We start from the raw sequence: 24,812 nt of genomic DNA on the forward strand, positions 1-24,812 counted from the left end.
CTCCCTGTACCGTGTGTGCAGATTCAGTCGCATCATGTCCTGCTTGCGAGGGTTAAGAGCTTTCCAGCATATCCTGGAGATTCACTAGGTAGCTGCCCAGCGTTCGTAGCCCAGTGCTTCTTCCTCTATCTTATTTTTTCCTGTTTTTAGCTATGTAATAGTGGTGTAGACTCTTTCACACTTGTAGTGTTTATGATAGATGCTCATGACTGGTGACACCCCGATGTCGGGCGATGTCTTTTTCCGCAAACTATATTATTTACCTTACTTTGGGATTTATTATTATGATTAAGACTTAGTTCTATTATTTAATTGTTTAAAAATGAATTGGGAATGTGTCGGCTAGCCTTGTTTTTACGAGAGGTGCCATCACGACCGGGTCTGGGTTTAGGGTCGTGACAGCTTTTGACGGTCTCTTCGTTTGATTGTTTCAATTTGATTTTCAAAGGCTGAAACATTGTTTAAAACGAATACTAGAATTGTATTTAATCAAAACGAACTAACACTATTTCATAAAATAAATAATAATAATAATTGGTACTAATGACTACTACTCATGTAAAGAATTATGATTGCATGATGTTTATTCATTAGCTACTATGAATAGATAAAAAAAACCAATCTACTTAATCATCTTTAACCACGGATCCATCACCCATCAAGTGATTTATTTTTTCATCAGGGTGCTCAAAGAAGTCTGTCACAACCAAATGGGTGATGTCAAATGCATCGTTAGAGACAAAACTAGCTTCAGACCTTTATTCTTTAGAGATGCTTGATAAAGCTTAACCAAATATCTTGTTGTACGACAATTATTTGCCCAATACCTTTTCCACTGCAACGATAACACCTAGTTTCTGAATCCTTTGTTGTTAGCTTCTCATCTTTCCCTTTCCACTTTTGGTGGTTATTTTTCTTTGGGGCATGATTAACACCGGGAAAAATTCTTCCTTGATCACGACTACGAACAGGGCCACGACCTTTTTAATGCTTAGAATAATGGGAATACACCTCATTCACTTTGGGCAATTGAATAAACTAGTGGGTCGATTATCATGATTTCTCACGAGCAACTCATTGTTTCGTCAGCCACAAGGAGAGGAGAAGTCAACTCAGAGTACTTCTTGAAACCTTTCTCTCGATATTGTTGTTGCAAGGCATGAAATGTGTGAACGTTTTTCAAGCATGTCATAGTCAGTGATATTATCTCCATAAAGTTTCATTTGAGAAGTAATTTTGAACATCACTAGATTGTATTTAGAAACAGGCTAAAAGTCTTGGAGCCTCAGAAGAGCCCAATCATGTCGTGCTTGTGGAAGTGTAACCAACTTTAGGTTGTCATATCTTTTCTTTAAGTCATTCGACAAAATAAGTAGATTTTTGAGATTCTACTTTCAACCCTTCATCAAGGCGATGGCGCCATAAAATCAACGTCTTACCACAGTCTTGGGTACATGCTTTATTTTTATCTTTAATGGTGTCTCCAAGACCCACTGCATCTAAATGGATTTCAACATCCAACACCCATGACATATCGTTCTTGCCTAAAATTTTAAGGGCAACGAACATTCGTTTCATAATATCACTCATAGTTAAAAGAGGAGAAAAATTATACGTTAGTATTCTCAAAGAGCTTTTTGAGACAGTAGAGTCTCGTGCTGATAGCGTGAGATATAACAATAAAAGATTGTAAAGAAAAGAGAGAGAATTCTTATTGATTTTGAGATAAATTACAATGGAAAGAACCCCTCATTTATAGGGGAAAAGTGATTTATAGCATGTTTGGCCAGGCTTCTAAAATCTGCTTATTTTGAAAAGCATTTTCTCAAAAGCGCTTTCCATAAAAAGTACTTTTGGTGTTTGTATGTGGCTAATTTATTTGAAAAGTATTTTAGAGCAATAATTAATGTTTGGCCAAGCATTTAAAAAGTGTTTCTAAGGGTATTTTTTTCAAAAATGCATTTCAAAAAGTGCTTTTAGAGAGAAACTATTTTTTCTGCTTCTCCAAAACTGCTTCTGCTTCAACTCAAAAGTAATTTTTTTTCCTCCAAAAGCAAACACCTTAATTTTGGCAAAAAACACTTTTAACTAAGAAAAGCACTTTTGGCCAAAAAAAAAAAGAAAAAAGCTTGGCCAAACATATTATTAGTTACAAAGTAACAACCTCTAAAATCTCTCTCAATGATAGACATTCACCTTAAATACAATACTATTTATGACAATTTTAAAATTAAGTAATTCCCTAATGATTATCTCACCCTCAATGTGGGATATATTAATTCCAGGATTACTAATCTCTAATTAAAAAATTCAACCAAATACAAAAGGGGTCGTTTGGTACCCCGACTAAATTATCCCGGAATATAATCTTGGGATTATAATCCGAGGACTAATTTATACCACATGAGAGATCGGATAAAATAAACTCACATTTGATGGGATAAGATGAGATACCCTTGATTAAGTTTGGGATTAAATTTATACATTATTTGATTGAAGGTATAAATTTATGTCAATTCCACCTTATTCCTCGTACCAAACTACGCCTAACAATACGTTATCTAGGAGAAGCGAACTTGGTCTTTTGAGTTACGTCATAAACTATGTGCCAAATTGCCAAAAAAAGGAGACGATCGGGGGTTGATTGCAAAGGTCAGTAAAGTTTAGGGTGCAAAATGCAAAGAGGACGCAAAATTCACAACATTTTGGCTTAGGGGTAGGAAGACAAAGGAGAAGCAAAGCCGCAATGGCAGCTGGACTTGCAATTGGATTGACTGCTGTAAGACCGCAAGCACTTGGTACGAAAATCCTCAATTGCCAAAAAACCAAATGGGTCTTTAGCCCCTTGGCCTTTTCATCTTCTTCTTCAAATTCAAGAAAGCTAATACTGTATTCGAAGCCCGGTTGCTGTTTGTGTGATGGCCTCAAAGAAAAACTCAATGCAGCTTTCTCTCTTTCCACTTCCCATTCTCTCCATGACGTTCAATTACAGGTTCAACTAAGCCTTTTGAATTTCTAAGCATTGTCTTTTTGAAGTTTAATTTAATGGGTTTTGGGCAGGTTAGAGATATAACTAGCAATCCTGAGTGGGAGAAGGCTTACCAATATGAAATACCTGTGTTGGCTAGAGTGCGTCCTGATGGCACTGAGGTTTGATATGCTCTTACTACTATTGCTTTTCTGCATCTTTATATGGAACTTCTATTGTTAAATAACTGTCGTAGTTCTTGCTTGTCATTTCATTGTTGTATGCTACTTGTGATCAGCAGTGGACAGCCAGGATCTTTATTAAGAGGGTGTCAAAATTTAAATATTTAAATACAAGAATAAGTCAAGGGAAGTCGATACATATTATATAGACAGAAAATAATTTTTACCTATTTAAACAGTGTAATTTTCCGGTGAAGGGGTGTCAACCTTTGAGCTATGTGGCTCAGCCACAACTTGTGATACTGTTTTGAGTGTGACAATATTGATAACCTTTGACCGCAACTATTAAAAAGGGCAGGCTGGACACCACGGTTATCACAACAACAAAAAAAGGCAGCCCGGTTTACGAAATATTCCACGTTCACACATGGTTCAAGGAAGGACCACAACCCAAGGCAGTGTAATATAGGCAGCTTACTGTGACACAAGCGTCAGTGGCTGATTCCATCACATATTGTACTAATTTTCATGTTATTTCCCTAACAAACTTGAGAGTCTATTAGTTAGGACCAAAAAGAAAAAGGAAAAATGGTGAAGGAAAGGGATTACAAACACTTTTTTTTCTTCCCTTTCTTTCTACTCCTTGGAACCAATCAATCTCACACAAAAAATAATACTGTTCAAAATTAGTTATCTTGCATGTAATACATACCTTCTTATACTTGTGAACTACCACTCAAATAAGCGTACGCATTTCTGTTTATTTGTAAATCCTTAAGTACATATACTGCTGGTAACATCAAATAATTTAGAAGTTACATGGTTTCTGTAGCAAGTTAGGTTGAAATTTAAACTATTAAAAAGTTAAGGAATAAGTTCTGCTCTACTTTCTACATACTGCCGTGGCATTGCCAAAAAACTTTGTTCAAATACGATGTTTTGATCCTTAAGGTACTTTTTTTGCTATCTATAAAGGAAACTGTGCGAGGCCAAAACCTTTATGAAATATTGTTATTAGTAGATGAGATGATTGAAGCACTTGTTGGTATTGGCTGGCATCAGTTTTAGATTTTAACTTGAACACTTGATGCTGCTGAAGGAGCAGTAATTTTTAAAAGCGAAAAGTGCAAAAGGGGGATAGGGATATTGTGTTGGACGATTTGGAGCACTGCGAGAGTCGTCGTGATTTTAGGTATTGTAGGCGCTTTAGTTTCGAAGAGGTCGCGAGGGTTGTGCGTAAGATGAGCAGGGGCAGAGCGATCGGGCCAGACGAGATCCCAGTTGAATTCTGGAGGTTCGCGGGTAGGGATGCTTGAATTCTGGTGGTTCGCGGGTAGGGCTGGCTTGGAATGGCTGATTGGGCTGTTTAATGTTATTTTTAGGACGAAGAAGATGCGCGAGGAGTGGCGGTGGAATAGGATGGTTACGTTGTACAAGAACAAAGGTGATATCCAAAATTTTAACAATTATAGGGCATCAAATTGCTTAGTCATACTATGAAGGTTTGGGAGAGGGTGGTGGAAGCGAGGGTGAGGAAGACTGTGTCTATTCCCGAGAACCAATTCGGTTTCATGCCGGGACGTTCGACTACGAAAGTCATCCATCTAGTTAGGAGGTTGGTAGAACAGTACAGGTATAGGGAGAGGGATCTGCATATGATGTTTATTGACCTAGAGAAAGCGTACAACATGGTCCTAAGGAGGTCCTTTGGAGATGCTTGGAGGATAGAGGTGTTCCTGTCGCTTACATTAGAGTGATTAAGGACATGTATGATGGAGCTAAGACTCGGGTGAGGACAGTGGGAGGCCACTCGGAACATTTTTCGGTAGGGATGGGGTTACACCAAGGATCTGCGCTCAGCCCGTTCTTATTTGCTTTGGCGATGGATACACTGACGCAACATATTCAAGGGGAGGTGCCTTGTGTATGTTATTCGCTGACGATATAGTGCCGATTGATGAGACGCGAGGTGGTGTCAACGAAAAGTTAGAGGTTTGGAGACAAACCTTAGAGTCTAAAGGTTTCAAGTTGAGCAGAATTAGGACAAACTACTTAGAGTGCAAGTTCAACGACGAGACGAGGGGAGCGGATAGATGTGAGACTTGGTTCGCAAGTCATCCCTAAGAGAAGAAGTTTCAAGTATCTTGAGTCAGTTATCCAAGGGAACGAGGAGATTGACGAGGATGTCACACACCGTATAGGGGCGGGGTGGATGAATGGAGGTTAGCATCCAGCGTCCTGGGTGATAAGCAGGTGCCACCAAAACTTAAAGATCAGTTCTACAAGGCGGTGGTTAGACCGTCAATATTGTATAGGGCTAATGCAGGCTAATGAAGAACTCCCATGTCCAAAAAATGAACGTAGCAGAAATGAAGATGTTGCGATGGATGTGCGGGAATACTAGGTTGGATAAGATTAGCAATGAGGATATTCAGGAGAAAGTGGGTGTGGCGCCCATGGAGGATAAGATGCGGGAAGCGAGGCTTAGGTGGTTCGGGCATGTGAGACGGAGAAGTCCAGATGCTCTAGTGAGAAGGTGTGAATGGTTGGCATTGGCAGGTAGGAGAAGAGGTAGAGGGCGATCTAAGAAGTATTGGGGAGAAGTGATCAGGCAGGACATGGCGCGACTGCAGCTTACCGAGGACATGACCTTTGATAGGAGGGTTTGGAGGTCGAAGATTAGAGAGGAAGGGTAATAGGTCGTAGTGTATTTTTCTGTACTGTTTTGGGTTTGTTAGGGCTAGCCGGCTAGTACCTGTCATTGTTTCTTAGATGGCTAGTGTTAGGGTGGTTTTAAGTGCTATCTTCCGCCTAGGTTTTCTAGTACCTTGTCGTTGTTACTGCTTGACTATTGCTTTTGTTGTTGCTATTGCTTTCTTCCACCTGTTTTTCAGGTCCATACATTATTGGTTGCATTTTCCTGGCTTCTTGTTGATATTTGCATGTTTGTATTCTTCCTCTTGAGCCGAGGGTTTTTTGGAAACAGCCTCTCTACCCCCAGAGTGGGGATAAGGTCTGCGTATACATTACCCTCCCAAACTCCTTGTGGGATTCCACTGGATTATTGTTGTTGTTGTAAAGCGCAAAAGGACGACAAGGTTCATGGGGTTTGGAAGTACAATGACCACTCAACCCCGTATTTCAAGATCCTTATAGTAAATATCATCATAGCCCTAAACATAGCAAATTTGGCCCAAACTGTCCTTGCCCTCCTTTATCTTCACTCTTCAGACAGGTTCTGACCATTACTATTCACTTCCCAAATCCTAACTTGCCACTTGGTTAACTATGGATAATGCGTAATCATTATATAAATCACTGAACCCTGTTTGGTAAGTTGGCTGAAACGTTACACTGTTCCTCTCGGAATACATCTGATACTTAAAGCCAGCTGGAAAAATCTGTAAAAGATGGCATTGGAAGTCCTAGAAAGACTGCTTGGTTTAGATCACGTATCAGTCGATCTTCCAAAGATATACCTGACTCAAGCACACTGCAAGCAAAAGTTGGTTTTAGAGAACTCCAGTCCCAAAATCCTACCAAAATGTTTGCTTCCTTTGACATTATTATAGGCAGAAAAATAACTTTGTAGCAGATTGTGACAGATTCATTCGTGGATAAGGTTTACGCAAGGCGGTGCCTCAAGTTGAGGAAGATATCAATGTTAGAGAGGATAAGCAGATCTAATGTAACCGGCAGGCTTTTGTGGGCATTAAAATAGGCAGTAGTTCAATTTTACTAGATTTCCTGTGTTTGTAGATTCCTAGTTTTCCTTAATAGCCTTGTAATAAGGGTCTCATATTTAAAGAGACTGAATCAAAAGGAGGAGAAGGATTTATACCAAAAACAAGAGGTCTGGGACTCTATGTAACGAGTCCTAAGGTTACAAGTCCCTTTTGACGAGCTTTACTATTGTATCAGAATAGGTCGCTCACGAAATAGAATCATGGGAGAGGACTTGTTTAACACAGACTTCATAGCGAATCGCCTTGTGACAAGATCTACACATGTGGTTTTAATACTGATGCTGAGTGACGGGATCGATAGTATGATTCCTCTGTATCCATTGAGCTCTATTCAAGCCCATTTCACTCCAGTATTAAATGATTTTTCTTTGAGATAAAGTGGGATTTTTCTAGAACTAGCTGTACATACTAACTTAAAAGTCTCTAGTCAGACCTAATGACTCCTAGCAAACATTGAATGCAATGTAAGTGTAACAACAAAAACGTAGCATTTTAACCCAACTAAGTTGTAAAAACAAAAACCTAACATTTTAACCCAACTAAGTGGTATCACCAATAAAGATTTCGCTAATGTGTTCTATTTCTTAGTTAAGTCTGCATTGATTCTAAGAGATTGTGCGTCTTTTGAAATAACTGGCCCATATGATGTTATGTCTACCTTGTGTTCTTTTATCTCCTTCCATCCTCATAGGGTCACAACTATGGGTTAGACTTCGGAGCATTTGGAGATCCACATAAGATATGGTTAACCATCTCAAACGACATTATTCTACAATACTCATGTGAATACATTAGGCCTTTGAGGTCTAATGTTTACTCCCATGTAATGTTGTTAGTCCTAAAGCATTCTCTAAACTTGCCTTTCACATTGTTAAGTTACTTCCTATTGTATAGCTTCCATAACATTTGTATTCAGTCCTCTGTGTGTCTGGTATTAATCCATTAATATCACATCAATGCTATCTCTGGTGCTCTTGTTGCAACTTGCATGGAGTTGTGTAGTTCAACCATTTATCAGAGGGAAAAAGGAATGCGTTTTGATAGAAGAATTGGGGATACCATGAAATTGGACTTACTAGCATTAATAGAGATCTGAAATAGGGGAAGTAAATTTGTCTTTACATTCACTAAACAACGTAGAAGATTGAAATCAATTTTGTGTAAAGCATCTCTTGTATTCTTGTGGCTTGTATTTTGTTTGGTATCTAAATTTTTTTCGTCTTTAAAGAACAAAGACAAATGCATTTGCATTTAAGCAATGGTTTGTATCATTTGTTGGAGTGACTCCACAAGTATCTCCATATTCCACTTCATTATCTTTTTATAAGCTACAATATAAGCTATGTTTCTGCATTAAGTGTGTGTGCATGTTCTTAATATAGTGATATGAATGTTTTGACCAAGTATTTTTGTAACTCATGGACCTAAGCTCCCTCGAAATCAGAAATAAAGAGAAGTTATGATACTAGTAAATATATATAAAGGCCATAACATAACATGCATGAAGGAGTCATCAATAGAGCAAGTATACTAGTAGGAGATACAAAGGAGCTTCCCATAATCATTGGTTTACAACGGTCGGCATTGAGCCTATACTTGTTTAACCTAGTTATGGTTGAGCTAATCAATACAGAACAAGATGAGGTCCAATGGTGTGTGCTATTTGCTTATACAAAACCACCAAGGGTGTCAACCAAAAGCTTGAACTATGGATAAGCAATATGGAGAGTAAGGGGTCGTTTGGTAGGGTGTATAAGAATAGTGATGAATAAGGTGTATTAGTAAAGCTGAGATTAGTAATGCATGGGTTAGTAATGCAAGCATTAGTTATCCAGAGATTATTTCTTATCCACTGTTTGATGTGGTGTATTAAAAATTAAAATGCATTGCATAATTTTTAAGAAAATTAGTTGTTTACAAAAATGCCCTCCATATTCTTTAGCTTTAAGGGACTTTAAGGGCAATTTTGTCTTTAACCGGGCTAATGCATGCATTAATAGCCTTGGTATTGCTATGTATTAGTTATACATAGGACAATACCAAATAAGTTGTATAACTAATACTTGCTTTAGTAATACATAGGTTACCAAACAAGAGATTAGTAATACCAAAAGCTAATGCATGCATTATTTTCTCTAATGCATCCTACCAAACGACCCCTAAGAGTTTTAGGACAAGTAACACTAAATATATGCACTACAAGTTTGCTCAGCATAGAAGAGTAAAGTTGAGGTGAGATTACAAGGAATTGTAATACTTAAATGCAAACAATTCAAATAGACAGGCTCGTTGTTCCAGGAGAATAAAATGGTAGATGAAGATGTTATGCGTAGAATCAAAATCGGATGGTTGAAATGGAAAAGTGCTATCACGGTGTTTTGTGATAAAAGGATGCCTACCAAAATGGAAGGTTAGTTTGATAGAACAGTTATAAGACCAACAATGTTACACGGGAGTAAATGTTGGGCCGTTAAAGTCCAACACATCCACAAGATGAGTATCACAGAGATGCGGATACTAAAATGGATGTGTAGTTATACAAGATTAAAAATGATCACATTTGTCAGAAGGTGCAATTAATGGTTGCTTGAGATGGTTTAGTCATGTTCTGCATTGGCCTCCAGGTGCATTTGTTCATAGGTATGAGACTATGGTGAGTGAAGGTATTAAAAAGAAGACGAGGTAGACCAAAAATCATATGGAAGGAAGTTATCACGAAAGACATACAATTTCATAGCATCCATACAAACTTAGCGAAAGATAGAGCATAGTGGAAGAAAAAGATCTATATCGGCAACACCAGTTAGTTGAGAATATATTTTAGTAATGTTGGTACATTTACTTTAGGTCTTGTGCTTTCTAGGAATTCTTTTAGTTTATATGAGATTTTTATGCCAATAGTAAATAGGGAAAATGTCATATTTGCTCGCGAGTTATGCAAAATCGTATGGATTTTCCCTTCATAATGTGGAGGTCAAATATGCCATCGCTGTTAGCAAAATAGGCTAAAATTGCCCTTATTCCCAAACGGCAGAATCTTAGAGATAAATTAGAACCGGAAGCCTCCTCATTGGCATTGTCACCATCACCATCCTTGTCTTGGTGGCTGAATCCTCCATTAGGCTATTCACAAAGTTTTTAAAAAGATTAGCATTAAAATCAAATATGTAAACAAATGCAAAAAACATACAATATAGGTAAAAGCATTGAGAAGTAGAAGGAGCCTTATTGTACTCAACACCTCTGAAGCGTCATTTCCTCCTTGATTCTTGGAAAGTGCTTCAATAGATTTAATTATAATGGAATTGATTCCATCATGTACTCCTTGAGCAATTGAACTTCCTTTTTAAGCTATTGACATAAACAATAAAATTTTAAAAAAATGTTGATATACTACTCTAAATATTAAAACAATTAAGTGACCATACCATTTGAAACTCTTACTTTAACTAGTTGTGCGTTGGATAGGTGTTTGATCTCATCTCTCTAGTGAATACTTTTCTCAGGTGGGTCAAGATTTTGATATGCACAGGAGGATGGAAAGTAAAGTTGTCATCACTTAATTGAATTGCAGCTAGGGGTGTTTATTAGGCAGATCAGGTGGATAATTTACGCTTAAAGGTTATCGGATTATAAATGTAATAATCCGCTAGCCATCCAATAAGACAACGGGCAGATTGGTATCAGATTAACAATTATCGGGCGGTTATCGAGCGGCTTATCGGCTAAACCAAGTAATTTTTTTTGAATAATCATTCAATCAATACCAAACAATTTCAAATCAATATCAAATTTTTAATACCATCTAGGATCTAACCAAACGGTATTTTTGGATTGAAGAGTCTTCAAGACTACTCATACACATATTAACCAAGTTCAGTAATCAATTAAACATTCGTTCTTCACAAGACAAAAAAGGACATTCGTTCTTCCAGAAAAGCAGACTTTAAAAAAGGACATAAAATCAGACAATCCAGTCAAGTACTTCCAGTTCATTGCACTACATTATAATCACTGATCAATTCCACAAAACTTATCAATCATCCTCCTACTTCTTCACGACCCAAACCGATGGGCCGTGACAGGCACCTGGTACCTTACTCAACCGAGTACCTACGTAACGTATCTTTCGTATCATACTATCATAGGTAAATGAGCCGGAGAGGCTGTCGTGAGATAAGTAGAATAAACATGAGAGAATACTTGACATAGAACGACCCAACCTGATATAGAAACTTACTTACGTTACATACGGGCCTATAAGGCCAACATGATCATTTGTACACTCAAAACATAGGCCGACAAGGTCATACAAGTATCCGTATGCATGCCATCTGTGTACAAGCCTCTAAGAGTACATAATATTATAAAGGTCGGGACAGAGCCCCGCCATACCAATCAATGCATGTACTTCATCTAACAAAAGGTATTAGAACATATAATGGCCACCAACCACACTTGCTAAGTTGCATGACAAAAAATTGTCCGAGAAAGGATCATCATACTTCAACCCCGTCAACCTTTCCTTTGAATTCCTCTTCCATTTGTTCTGTGAGGGAAGAAGTCCGACTGATACTAGTCTTGGCAACTTTTCCATCTAATACGTAATGCATTAAGTACCTATGGCAGATAGAAATCGGCATCAAGCCTGTTTTGGTCAAACAAAGTGTAAATACATAGGAGTTTCAATAGTACTTTATATACATAGGGGTAAAAGTGTAAATATAAAAATTCTTAACGGGTTAACAGTTTACCCAATAAGAAAATTGTGTAATCCGCTCCCAACCGTTAAGCCGTTAATTATAAAATCTCAATCTGTTCACCATCCCTTACCCCGATAATCCGATACCAATAAGCCATCGGTTCGGTTCGATTAACGGTTTCGATTTTGAACAACCCTAATTGCAGCAGCAGCTCCATTTGCTGCATTCTTGTCCATCCCATCCTCAATATCAATAATATCTAACCTTTATTTCAAATAGAGTTGGGAAAATATTCCTTAACTTTAACTACATTAAAAAATGTACATTAATATAAAACAGGAATAATATATTCTTTAGTTAACTGATAAGTAATATAATTGGATAATATAACATAACACAATTATACTGCACATATAACGGTAAGTACATAAAATAAACATATAAATTTGTGAAGATATAACAAGAATGTATCTGCAATAGGCATATACCAAAAAATATACATACTTTTAGAATATAGTTGTGATACAAAAAAATGAGAAATATTATCTTTCGGTCAAAAAGTATCTTTGACAACTCATTGAAATTGGGATTATTTATAACCTTCCAACTAAGAATTGCGCATTTCCTTCAACTAGCAAAGCAAACTCATCCTTCATTTGCGAACATCGTTCATAAGACTAGTCTCGGGATAGGAGATTAGGCGGGACATGGCGCAACTGGAGCTTATTGAGAATATGACCTTTGATAGGAGGGTGTGGAGGTCGAGGATTAGAGTAAAAGGTTAGTAGGTAGTCAAACGTTTCCCTTTGTCTTCCTCAGTTCGATAGCATTAGTGTTAATAGGATATTTTTATTCTTAGACTAGTATTACTACCTAGCGTTTAACTGCTATCTTGGCTTCGGTCTTCTTTTTATCTTGTGTTGTTACTACTTGTTGTCATTACTTCTTTTCATCCTTTCTTTAGCTGAGGATCTATCGAAAATAGTCTCTCTGTCCTTCCAGGGTAGGGGTAAGGCTATGTACATCTTACTCTCCCCATACTCCACTTGTGGAAACTCACTGGGTTTTATGTTGTTGGTGGTGCTGCATCACTATCCAATAATAGAGGAAACAATGCTTATGAGGTGTTGAACAATAGAGTGCCTGGCCTAACCTCGGCGAGGTAGTGACGAGGCTAGGACCAAACTCCAGATAAACTTGTGCAATTATATATATATATATATATATATATATATATATATATATATATATTATATTTTAATGCAATTATTTTTAATTGCTCGATGGATGATTTTGCCACCAATGTAGGGATTGCGGAGCTTTCATGGCTTTCATGGCAATGAAGGACATGGTTATCTTGGTGACAATCATGGTGTGGGGGTTGAGAGCTCCCCGCCTTCCACAGTGAGGAGGAGGGTTCAAACCCCATCAATAATGTAGCATCCTCTTTCCCTTTCCTGATATAATTAAAAAAAACATGTTGTGGATGTTACAGATCTCAAGGATAACAATGAATGAAGATGCCAATATGATGTGTTTTTTTTTTTTTTGGGGGGAGGGGGGGGGGGGCTACGTGTCTTTTTCTTTACCTGTAAGAAAAAAGCATGATGAGGTTGCTTGAGATTATTTAGTATTGGCACCTTTTTTTCCAAATGCACCTGTCAATAGATGCAGCATTGTGATGATCAAAGGATCTAACAGAGGACAAGATAAATTTAAATCATATGGATGATAGTTGTCTCAAGAGATCTATTTCTGTTGGAATCAAGTCAAAAATATGATATCCCAACTAGTGGAGGTTGATGCATAGTTTTGTTGTTACACTTGTGAAATCCAGTGCCTTTTAGGACTCTTATTAGAGACTTGTAAGTTGGCGTAGAGATAAGTCTAAGATAAATAGAATTTCTCGGTTATTAAAAAATCGTAATTTGCTTTAAAAAACAAAATTATTTAGTATTGAATGAATGGGAGTAGAATGGATATAGAGGAATCATGCCCCAAATAGTATCGGATTGAGGCATAATTGATGGATTAATTTTCATATATAAATGAGCATAGAATATTGGAATAACTTATATCTACTTGCTGGAACCGTCTTGCTTTATCCCCATATTGATAACTGTGGTTCTACCATTATTTTTATCATGGCTATTCTATGGAGGTTTCTTGTGTTGACTAATAGAATCATAACGGTAAGGGATTGTTTCTTATATTAGAATTATTGTAGTTATAATGAAGCTGTAAAACCTGAGACATTTGTTGGATGATGCATCATGCATTATTTGCCATATATTTCCCTTCTGATTGTTAAGGGTGTGTTAAGGTATGTTGGAATTTCATTATACTGGTGATTTGTCTTTTGTGTATTTGGTTCCAGTGGTCAAGGCTTGCTGTGTCTAGTAAGGCTAGATACGGAAAAGGAAAAAGACTATGGAAAACCTTGAATAGGAGAGTTGTAACAAGTCTTGTACGAACTGTAAGTTCTCCATAGAGAATTGAAGCTGTCCCTAGGCTATATATCGTCTACCCTGTGAACCTTTGGTTTGTTTCATGTGGAAAATTACAAGATGTGATATTAATTCTCATCATTGCATATATTGCGCAGGAGGTACTTCCTAGATTATCTCCTCGTCTTGGTGTTGAGGCTGTCCACAAGAAGATTGCAGCCGCATTTACTGAATGAGCTCTCAACAAGAATTTTGAAGCCAGTTTATGCTCATATCGCAAGGGTGATACTATGGATGATATATACAGTTTACCTGTGTGATATGCCATAGAATATGAGAATACAAATGAGTAATACTTGATATTTATATATTTTACCGTTAATAAATTTGTCTGGTACTAAATATGCTAGTTGTTGTAGCTCCATTCTTGGCACAAGGCTGAAATGATCTAACCATTGCTAATCCTGCATCTGCGAGAAATTGCAATTTAAATGGAAGGTGACATTGCAACGACTTCTCTTGTGAAATTCAATTTGGCAGAACAAATATTGCACGAGATAGGATCCATAGTTTGTCGGCCAAGTTCGGGGAAACAGATGAGCTGATTAGCTGATTTACTGAAAACTCTGAAGCTTATAAAAGGAAGATATTTCCAAATGTTGCATTAACTCTGGAGTCCTTTACTGAAAATTCACCCGCACATAAATATGAGTAAAAGGATGTTATACCCTGTAAATGATGTGGCAAAATGTACAATCTTTGGCAGAATCTAAGCAATTTAAATTTCCCAAAAGCTTACGTTAGGTGGCTGGTAGGAAGACACAAATGACTTTGCGCAACTGAGCCTAGTCATATGTTGAAGTACCAAAGTGTAACAGAACTTGTTTATTGGTGTAACTTAAAACAATTTAAGATGCCTTAATAGATATGGTTAACATCCTAAGTTTTGTAATAGAGACTCATTTGTAACTGGAATCCCTGGTGCGGTCTCAATTAATAATATTTATTAGTATTAGCTCAACTAAAAGTAGAAGAATGACGTACATTTGGATTGCACTTGTTCCCTGAACATAGGGCACTAGTAGTTTCACTTACAGAAGATATGATCTCCGTTCTTTTGGTTCACCGTGGATCAAAATAGTCCATTGCAGAAGCGACAAATGAATACAAGTAAAGAGAAGAAAGAATTTTAGATCTTATGGCAGATAAGATGAAAAGTTGTGGTTGATCTATTCTATAAGCTACATTATCGTGTGATAGAAAAAATTTGTCAAATCTAAATGAGCTTTTTCTTGCGAAAGTAGGACTTCAGATAGCATAGTTGCAGAGCTGCAACTGCTAAGCATATACTAAGGGACATTATGCTTAACCATGCCACTCTAGCATTTGTTTCCTCATTATCTTCCCTCATTTCTGCTTCCCTGCGCGTGAGATACAAGAAAAAACCATGTTACTTGTGAGGTCGTAGCCAAAAGAAGGATAGAAGCATCGGTTGCACCAAGGGTGATTGAAAAAAAAAATCAATTAGCTTTACCATAACTTATTTTGTCTGAGAACTGATGATTTATAATACACTTCCCTATTAGGTCTTCATAAATCAATACTATGAGGACAACAGCAACTATGCTCACTACAAAGAACAAAGTCAGCAGCAACTATGTTCACTACATCAGTTACCCTTGACATTTTTAAAACGGTCAGTCATTACTTGTTGCTCTCTGAATTAAGTAAAGTATCAGAGAGTTGCAAAGTTGAGTACATAATTATAAGTTATCCACTATCCTAAAGGCTCTCCACTATAGATTTCCTTTGTTGTCTTTTGGATACTGCACGAGAAAACCTGCTTCTCATCACTATTAATATGCAGACTCCTGGAAATATTAGTCATAAGTTTATGAAATGAAAGACTTGAGGCTTCAGAAACCAGCATTGGTACATACACGCATGAATGGATTATAACGCAAGAGGGAAAGGTATACGACAAAAAAAGTTAAAGGAGTTCCAACAGCAATGAAAGCAAACAGCAAACATATATAATCTGGGGTCTGGAGCACATTTGAGAAAGTTAGTTACCTATGCTTCAGGTATTCTAAATTTTCCTGAATGGCTTGCACTATCCCTTCAAGTTTCACCAACTCAAGTTCGATACCCTACAAGGGAAAAACATATGATGAAAGAATAAAACATGAGTAATTAAAAAAGAGGAGCATACACAATAACTAGTCCCTTCCAGTCTGACGATGGAGGGAGTTAGTGTGGATGGCAATTATATACTTGTGAACTTACTTCTATCTTTTCCTTCCTTGCAACAGACTCCCAATCCTTTGCACTGATTCCTGTCTTCCAGTCAACACCAATAGTCACTCCTTTAGCCCCAGGGGCACGGTTGTCCATCCAGAAGCATGCCAAGTAGTTACCAGCCTCAGTGGTTGTGAAGGCAAATTGACCATGAGTGACATTCTCTTTATGGTAAAGATTGTTTCCAAATGGTGATGTGACCTAAAAAGAATGTTGCAATGATCTAGCTCATGAAAACTGCACCATAAGTGGAAATAAGTGCAAAACAAAATTACTTTTCTCAAGGCTAATCTGAATTTTGGATCCATTTCAACAACTTATGTAGCTCATCTGGCTCCGTCATTCGAGACAATGATTTATGCAACATGGAGCACTTTTACATGAAATTTTGAAGTGCCATAACACCTAAACCGCATCAAAGACCCCCACCCCTGATTTTGGATAAGAGATCTGATTTAATCAGTAGTATAGCTCTAATATATTTTCAAATATATCAGTGTTGAGCTATAATGTTAGCATGAAACATTTCATCCCAAGATTGACCTCAACGAAGATGAGATAATTTGTCTATACATATTGTACATAGAAATAATGTATCACTTAATGAGAGATGCAACACAAATTATTCACTATAATGTAAATTTATAATCTTTGAGAAGACAAAAAGCGTATGTCTTAAAGCTGTCACCTTAGCACAATAAGGAAATCATGTTCATTACTAGCTCAGGCTAGGGGCTCTTTGATCCTCCTTTTCACAGCTCTAGAATCCAATTACTCTATGAAACACGTGAAGCCAATTACAGAATTCCAATTACAATGAATTAAGTGGTTAAAAATCAGTGTTCATCACCTATCAAAAAGAAGAAAAAAAACTAATGTGTTGAATTCTATTTGTCATTGGACTCCAGATTGGTCGTCTCCGGTCTATTTTTCTTGACTAAAAGCTTATATGATGCATGGTCAATAGGTTTCTACAATTGAAATCGAAGTACTAGCAGATGACTAAGAACCTAAAGAGAACAACTCGTCCAAAAGTTGGTACACTACTCAAATTTCAGACGCTCGCCTTTTCACTGGTTAATTGAATCTCAAAATTTCAATCTTTTGTATGCTGTGTCTCTGAGAACATAAAAATCTGAGAAGTTAGGTGTTGCCAAAAGTGTCCATTCTGCTTTCATCCTGCTTATGAGGAACACAAGGATCCAACAAGGACAAAGGTCATGGCCGCTGTCTTCGGGTTAATTTTCCTTCATCAATGGAGGAATACTATAAAATGATAGTCACTGCGAGATTCATGTTTGACATAATCTGACCAAGTCCAAAACTCTCTTTCTTGCTTGATACACATTTGACACTCTTCGGCACATTGTGTGCAATGTCACCATTCCTCAAGCATGCATTTTATAAACATTTGTCAAGGGGCTATAGCTTAAATCATTTTCTTCTCGAAATAACAAAACCTTTTCACCAGTGGATGCATCTTGAGGCTTTTTATCAGCAGTTAACATTGCATATATGACTCCAGACGTACGATTTTGTCTGATATCATTCCCCGCTTATACTCTGTTTGGATCATTGTTCCCCATCGTTTTATAATGTATTGTATTGTATCGTATTATATCGTATCGTTTTATGAATACAATGTTTGGATAGATTGTATTGTTTGTTATTGATAAATAATATTTTGTTGTTTGGTTTGACTGTATCGTACTGTACTGTAAATGATACGTTTACTAAAATACCCTCAATTGTTTAAATATTAAATTTATCAAAAAAATATGCATAAAAATAATTTTAAAGAACAAAACAGAAGAAGGCAAAACCACCTTAAGAAAACAGAACAAAGGAGTGAGACAGAAGAAGGCAAAACAAAGGAGCACAACTAATTAGAATTGAGTTAAAAGCAAATTAGGAGAAAAAATAAAACAGAAGGCGGCAAAACACCTTTAACGTTGGCGGCAGAGTTCTGGAAAAAAATAAAGTAGGTTATAGGTTGGAGATTTGGAGTTAAAATAGCAAAAAAAGCTAAAGGATAAAATAGAATTGTGGACACCACACCAAATCGATTGTTTAAAAAAAGAGGGACTTTTCATTGTTCCGGAACAATGGATTTAACAATACAATACAACCAATTTTAATGAAACAATCAAAACAAACATTATTTTGGGATAACAATACAATACGATACAATGGGGAACAACCATCCAAACAAACTGTTAGTCAATATCCCAAAAGAAGGTGGAAATTTTCCTTCTAGGCAGAATTCTAAAATCTGCTATAATTCTAATTAACATAAAACAAATAATACTACCTCCATCCCATTTTATGTTATGAGGTTCAAAGTACAATGGTCAAAGCCCCTAATTTTCGATGTAAATTCGGACATAGATTTTTCAAGTTTTTTGAAATAAAATATATAAATTTAAAAACTGCATAAAAGTACTATAAGAATCAACAGTCAATAATTCAAAATATTGAAATCTGTCTATAAAATAGTAGACAAATAAAAAACTGCTCTCTCCGTTTCAATTTAAATGACACACTTTCTTTATTAATCTGTTCCAAAAAGAATGACACATATTTAAAAAAAAATTAACTACAAACTTTTCATTTTACCCAATTTACCCTTAATGAGAAGCTTTTATAGTCACACAAATATCATGGCCCCATAAAGCGACTACATGTTTCACAAGTCTTCTTTTTTTTCTTAAACTTTGTGCCAAACCAATCTATATCATCTAATTGAAATGGATGGAGTATTAGACTCCCCAAATAGTAATAGTGTCACATAAAATGGGACAAGAGGGAGTATTTGTATAATTTTAAACTTGATATAGATTTAACACTCTTTTTGCAGCTACCAACTATAATCTGAATAAATCCATTGAAACTCAAGTACATTAACTCATTCAAACTAATTTCTCTTAATCTCTGAGAAAAAGTATAAAAACTAAGACAATCATTATGGGATAGAAGGAGTGTTAAGCACTAACTTCACACAACACATACACCAGCTAGGGTTGATGTGCACGGCATAGACATGTTTCTGTATGCATTTAATTAGATTATATCTTAGACACATGCATACACAATCTTAAAGTCATACACATGCATGCTGTTCAGTTTTTAACATGTTGGTGTGACGACCCGATAGGTCGTTTTATGTACAAGCCTTTATTTCTGTATTCTGAGACCTCTCATAGCTTCATTTTATGATTTATGACTTGCGTATGTGGTGCGTGTCAATATTCGGAAAGCTTTTAACTGGAATTTTGAAGCAAACGTGATTTTTGACTTAAAAGGAGGCTAGAGTTAACCAACGTTTTTTGGTAAAGGACCTCGAATCGGTATTTTAATAATTACGGTAGGTCTGTATGATGTTTTTGGACTTTTACGCATGTTCAACTGGGATCTTGAGTGACCCGAGGGCGTTACTGCGCGTTATGTGAAAGATTGTAAAATTTGGTTTTAAACTTGAAATCCTTGAGCTTTGATGATTGATTCTTGATATTTGATGTTGTTTTGATGATTTGAGTGAGCAAGCAAGTTTATATGATGTTATTACACTTGTGTGCATGTTTGGATTGGAGCCCGCGGGGCTCGGATGAGTTTCGGGTGCATTGGGGACTGATTTGGAACAACTGATGCATAGTTGTTATTGGTGTAAACTTGCAGGTCTCGTAATTGCGAAGACGTGATCGCAATTGCGAGCCTGGCATCGCAAATGCGAATATGGGCTGGGGGCTGGAACTTCGCATTGTGAAGTAAAGTTCACTTTTGCGAACTGAGTTGTGATCGCATTTGCGATCTTAGTGTCGCATTTGCGACACAGTGCATAGTAAGAACAACTTTGCATTTGCAAAGCACTACTCGCATTTGCAATGAGGGGGGGGGGGGGGCTATTCGCAAATGCGAAGATTATGTCGCATTTGCGACTTACGCATGTATGTGACATCGATCGCATTTACGATCAGTTGTTCGCATTTGCGGACATCAGTTCGCATTTGCGGACATCAGTTCGCAATTGCGACATCTGCAGCTGGTTAAAAGTTGGAAAAATCGGGACTTAACTCATTTTACATCATTTCTCAACCCTAGACTCCGTTGAGGCAATTTCTTGAGAGTTTTTTCTTCCTAAATTCATTGGTAAGCAACTCTAATTCATTTTCCATCAATTCCCATTACTTTTCCATGAATTCTTCATCAAATCTATGAACTTTAAGGTAGAAATTAAGGGTTTTGGGTAGAACTTAGGAATTTTATAAAATTGAGATTTAGACCTCAAATTGATGTCGGATTTTGAAACAAATTATATAACCGGGCTCGGGGGTGAATGGGTAATCGAGATTTTGTCCGAATGTCGGATTTCGACCAAGCAAGCCCATGGTTGACTTTTGTTGACTTTTCCATATATGATCAAAATTGAACTTTTTTCATTTGTGGGTAGTTTTTAAAGCTTGTTTTGCATTGTTTGAGCTATATTTGGCTAGATTCGGTTGGCTTGGAGGATTATTGTAAAGGAAAAGCCGTGGTTGATTATTGATTCAATTCCGGAAGGAGGTAAGTATCGTGTTTAACTTTGACTTGATAGAATTAGGACTTATTTGTTCTCTTTGCTACGTGAATTATATGTGGGAATGGTGTATAGGCAAGGTGACGAGTGTATATGTGCTGTCATGGGCTAAAGCATGCGGGGTGGGCTATTTACCTTTATGTCATCATTTATTGCATGGTATGTCTCGTTACATGCCTTGATTGCTACATGTCATTACTTGTTATTTATGCTTTACTTGTTACCTGTCATTTAATTGTTACTTGTTCCTGTTTATTTATTCCTTGGTCAATATCTGCTCTCGCCTACATTTATTGAACACCTTCACTATTTCATGCCTTACTTGCCTTTATTGCCTTTACCTTACTTGTTGCACTTTATTAAGTATATCCGACTGTGTGAGCCCTTGGCTATTCTTGCGTTAATGACTTGTCGAGGTTCGTGTTAGCTTACGATGTGAGGCTACTTTATGAATTTGAGTTGTTGGTTGTTCTCTGTTTGTACTCGTAGTTCATTGGTGATTTATACGCTTGGGTTTCCTTTTTATGCTGAGATTACGGATTTGTTGTATTAAGCTGTTATGATAATGAAACGATATTGGGAACGGGTTGCATGCCGCAACAGAATAGAAATGATATGATAATGGGATCAGGTTGCACGCCACAACAGATATTGATATGATATTGGGATCGAGTTGCATGCCGCAATACATATTGAAAGAGTATAGGGATCGGGTTGCGAGCTGCAACAAAAATGATGTGTTCTAACTGTTTGTAGCTGTGACATTCTATTTTCTGGATTGAGATATGATGTTACCGGATGATGTTATTCTGGGGCCCTCTGTTAGGTTGATCTTCGGGTCCCATTCTTGGAAGTGTATCTGTTTCCTCTATATTTTTGTTGTTTATTTATTATTCGAACAAGTTTATAGTGAGTGACTTGTCATAGCCTCATCACAACTTTGTCGAGGTTAGGCTCGTCACTTACGAAGTATAGAGGATCGGTTGTACTCATACTACACTTTTGCACTTCTTGTGTGGATCCCAGTGTTGGTCCTGGCAGCGAATAGAGGAGATTGCTCGGACCAGATCTATCCCGGAGACTTGAGGTACAGCTGCATGGTGTTCGGAGTCCCTATGGTCCTCTTCATTATCTTGTTTTACTGTTTATCTTGTTTCGAACAATTGTATTTCATTTCAGACTATATTTGTAGTATTCTAGTCGCTCATGTACTTGTGACTCCGGATTTCTGGGATTAGTACAGACAGTGTTACTCATGGATTTATTATATGTATTCAGAGTATTTCAGTGTTAAATTATTAATATTTTGCTTTCGAAATTGTTAAGTTGATAAATTCTTTAACTAATGTCTGTTAGGCGCCATCACAGTCCCATGGTTAGAATTTTGGGTCGTGACAGTTGGACATGTAACTTTTTAGTATCCATACTACAATTATATATGTTTGTATGTCAGTAGAATGCATTGAAGTTCATTCATATGCATAAAAATTTACATATCAGCTATTAATCACCATCATGACACCAAAAAAAAAAAAGATCCCTCCATCCTATTGTATGTAACACTCTTTGGCTACATGGAAATAAAGAAAATAATTTCACGTCGTTATTGTATAGATTAGTGGTGGAAGAAACTGCTATTAAAAAGACTGTTTGGTGGCTTGAATAGCTAAATGACTGTTAAAAGTTCACATTAAGATTTACATTTGACTAGCTAAATGACTTTAAGCTCCAGAAATTTGTGAAAATTGTATGGAGAATTATTACTATTGGAGCAATGTGTGAAATTATGGAATTATCAAAATAAAAAGAGTTTACATAAATTGGACATATAAGAAATGGATAAATTTAAAAAACAGTTTGAATACAAGGATCATTTTGTGATACAAGAATATAAGTCATACAGACATCATTATACACTACTAAATACATCTAAGCATCTATCACACCATCGGTTGACAAGCCCATTACCATGTGAACAGTATGAAGTTCAGCAAAAGAATATCAATTAAGGCACTGGACCACTTGATTATTTTATTCCAAGCCTCATAGGTAGCTCAGCAATGAAACAGTAGCTGTGATTTTTCATTTTGTAATAGATCTCTAGTGTTAATCACAAAGCAATCCATCCCTCTCTTTCTGACTAGCTCCTCAAATTCTTAACATCTCCTTTTGAAGGCAAATCTTTCTTTAGTTCTATTATTGAATCCATGAAAAATGTCGGATGATTTGATTTAGGATTGACGAGAAAGCATTTATGCTTAAAGAGGCACTAGCCACTAGGTACAGGACTATTTGACTGAAGGGGTGTTGGATAGGTGAGGCTGCTAAAAGTAGAGCTATAATGCAAGAAAAGTAATAGAGGTTTTTCAGAATTTCAAAACATACAAGCATGATCTTCCCCAAGGAAACCAACTTGCAACCTTGTCTTTAGATAAGGCAATCGGAGTAAGCGATCATACTAAGCGAAAATACTGATGATCTTTTTTTCTAGAATAAACTTGACTAAGTCTTCACGATAATACGTAGTTGAGGAAATAGTACAACTTAGTATATGATTTCACCCAACCATGAGCTATGTTGCTCGGATCTCAAAAATTACAGGAGGATCCAACACACACCAGGGCGGCATTTTTGAAGGATCTGAACAACATAGACCATGAGAGAACCAAGTGCCTTCCACCCATAAGGATCTATAGAATGCATAAGGCCATGCTCTAAAATGACACCACACAATGCTCTATAGTTTAAAAACACAACAAGCTCTCGCCAATAATAAATACTAAACAAAGCATTGGAGAGTCGAAGGATAAACTTACTTTGTTAGTGTCTATCTTAGAAGATGAGACCTCGCTAATTTCGTTACTTTATTGATGTGGTTTAATATCTATTCGTCTATTCCAATTTATGTGATACAGATTGACTTTTTTGCGGTCAAACTCTTCTTGATGTTTCTATAGCTTGAACAGAAAAATAGCTCCCAATGTGAAATTTAACAACATTTTATTTCTTCTATAATCTTAGATTAACTGTATCAAGTTGACATGGAAGATCAAAATTACGAGATTTGAAAGTCCAACGTGTGCTTAGTCTTTTGCAATCAAAGCTCAATATGTGATACTAGCATTTTCTATCCTAGTTTAATAAGTAGCTGCAGGAAACTCAAATTAAGAGATTTTAAATCCAACTAGCACAGTTAAAGTTGCTCAATTGGATCCAAATTACATCCTACAGCTACTATATACATCATAGTATCAGAAATGTCTCTACGTCAAAATCTTCTTAGCATAAATCAGTTAAAATTAGAGAACTGATGATAAATTCTGCGGTGCTTTACCTTGACGGAGATGGTGGGGACAACATTAGCTTGCGCGTGCTCTTCGTCGCCGATTACATTGTAATCAGCCAAAACGACGACGTTTGAATGGATTTCCTCAGATACACACTTAGTCCCCGAGCTCGGCACTTCCATCCATATCGCCTCTGCAGTGGGCGCCACCGCCAGCACCGCCGTAGTCGTCAACAACAGTAACACCACAAATTCAGTCAACTCCATATTTTGTTTCTGCTAATGGAATCTGAGATGAGATTTTCAGATTTCAGATTTGTTCTTATTTTCAGAGGGAGAGAAGACTTTTGAAATGCTATATGTGAGTTTTGGTGTAGCTCAGATTCTATACGTTGGTGAGCGTGTAATGTACGCGCTACTTTGGACGTCGGCGGTGTGTGATAAAGTGCGCGTGGGTATTGAAGGGTAGTTGTACTAGATTGGCGCCACGCGATTTCTTCCACGGTGTCCAATAGGAATGCATCTTTTAGGGGGAGACTTTCCAGTTAGGACGTGAAGGTTACTTGGATTTTTTTTTTCCATTCAATTAATAATTATTGTCTCAAATTG

General features: G+C 36.9%; 2 protein-coding genes across 2 annotated transcripts; one reads left to right on the forward strand and one right to left on the reverse strand.

Moving 5' to 3' along the window:
* The first annotated feature begins 2,676 nt into the window (after positions 1 to 2,676).
* Positions 2,677 to 14,448, forward strand: LOC107797753 (uncharacterized). The gene is made up of 4 exons (XM_016620678.2): positions 2,677 to 2,992; positions 3,061 to 3,150; positions 13,977 to 14,075; positions 14,205 to 14,448. The coding sequence occupies exons 1-4, from the start codon at positions 2,747 to 2,749 to the stop codon at positions 14,280 to 14,282; spliced, it is 513 nt and encodes a 170-aa protein (XP_016476164.1). The 5' UTR covers positions 2,677 to 2,746; the 3' UTR covers positions 14,283 to 14,448.
* Positions 14,449 to 15,028: 580 nt separating this feature from the next.
* LOC107797752 (transmembrane emp24 domain-containing protein p24delta3-like) lies at positions 15,029 to 24,577 on the reverse strand. The gene is made up of 4 exons (XM_016620677.2): positions 24,252 to 24,577; positions 16,333 to 16,545; positions 16,120 to 16,196; positions 15,029 to 15,467 (listed from the first exon to the last, which is right to left on the reverse strand). Exons 1-4 carry the CDS (start codon positions 24,468 to 24,470, stop codon positions 15,323 to 15,325), a joined length of 654 nt encoding a protein of 217 aa, XP_016476163.1. The 5' UTR covers positions 24,471 to 24,577; the 3' UTR covers positions 15,029 to 15,322.
* Positions 24,578 to 24,812: the final 235 nt, after the last annotated feature.

Source organism: Nicotiana tabacum, chromosome 16, assembly GCF_000715075.1.
Source record: "Nicotiana tabacum cultivar K326 chromosome 16, ASM71507v2, whole genome shotgun sequence".
In the NCBI taxonomy this organism is placed as follows: domain Eukaryota; kingdom Viridiplantae; phylum Streptophyta; class Magnoliopsida; order Solanales; family Solanaceae; genus Nicotiana; species Nicotiana tabacum.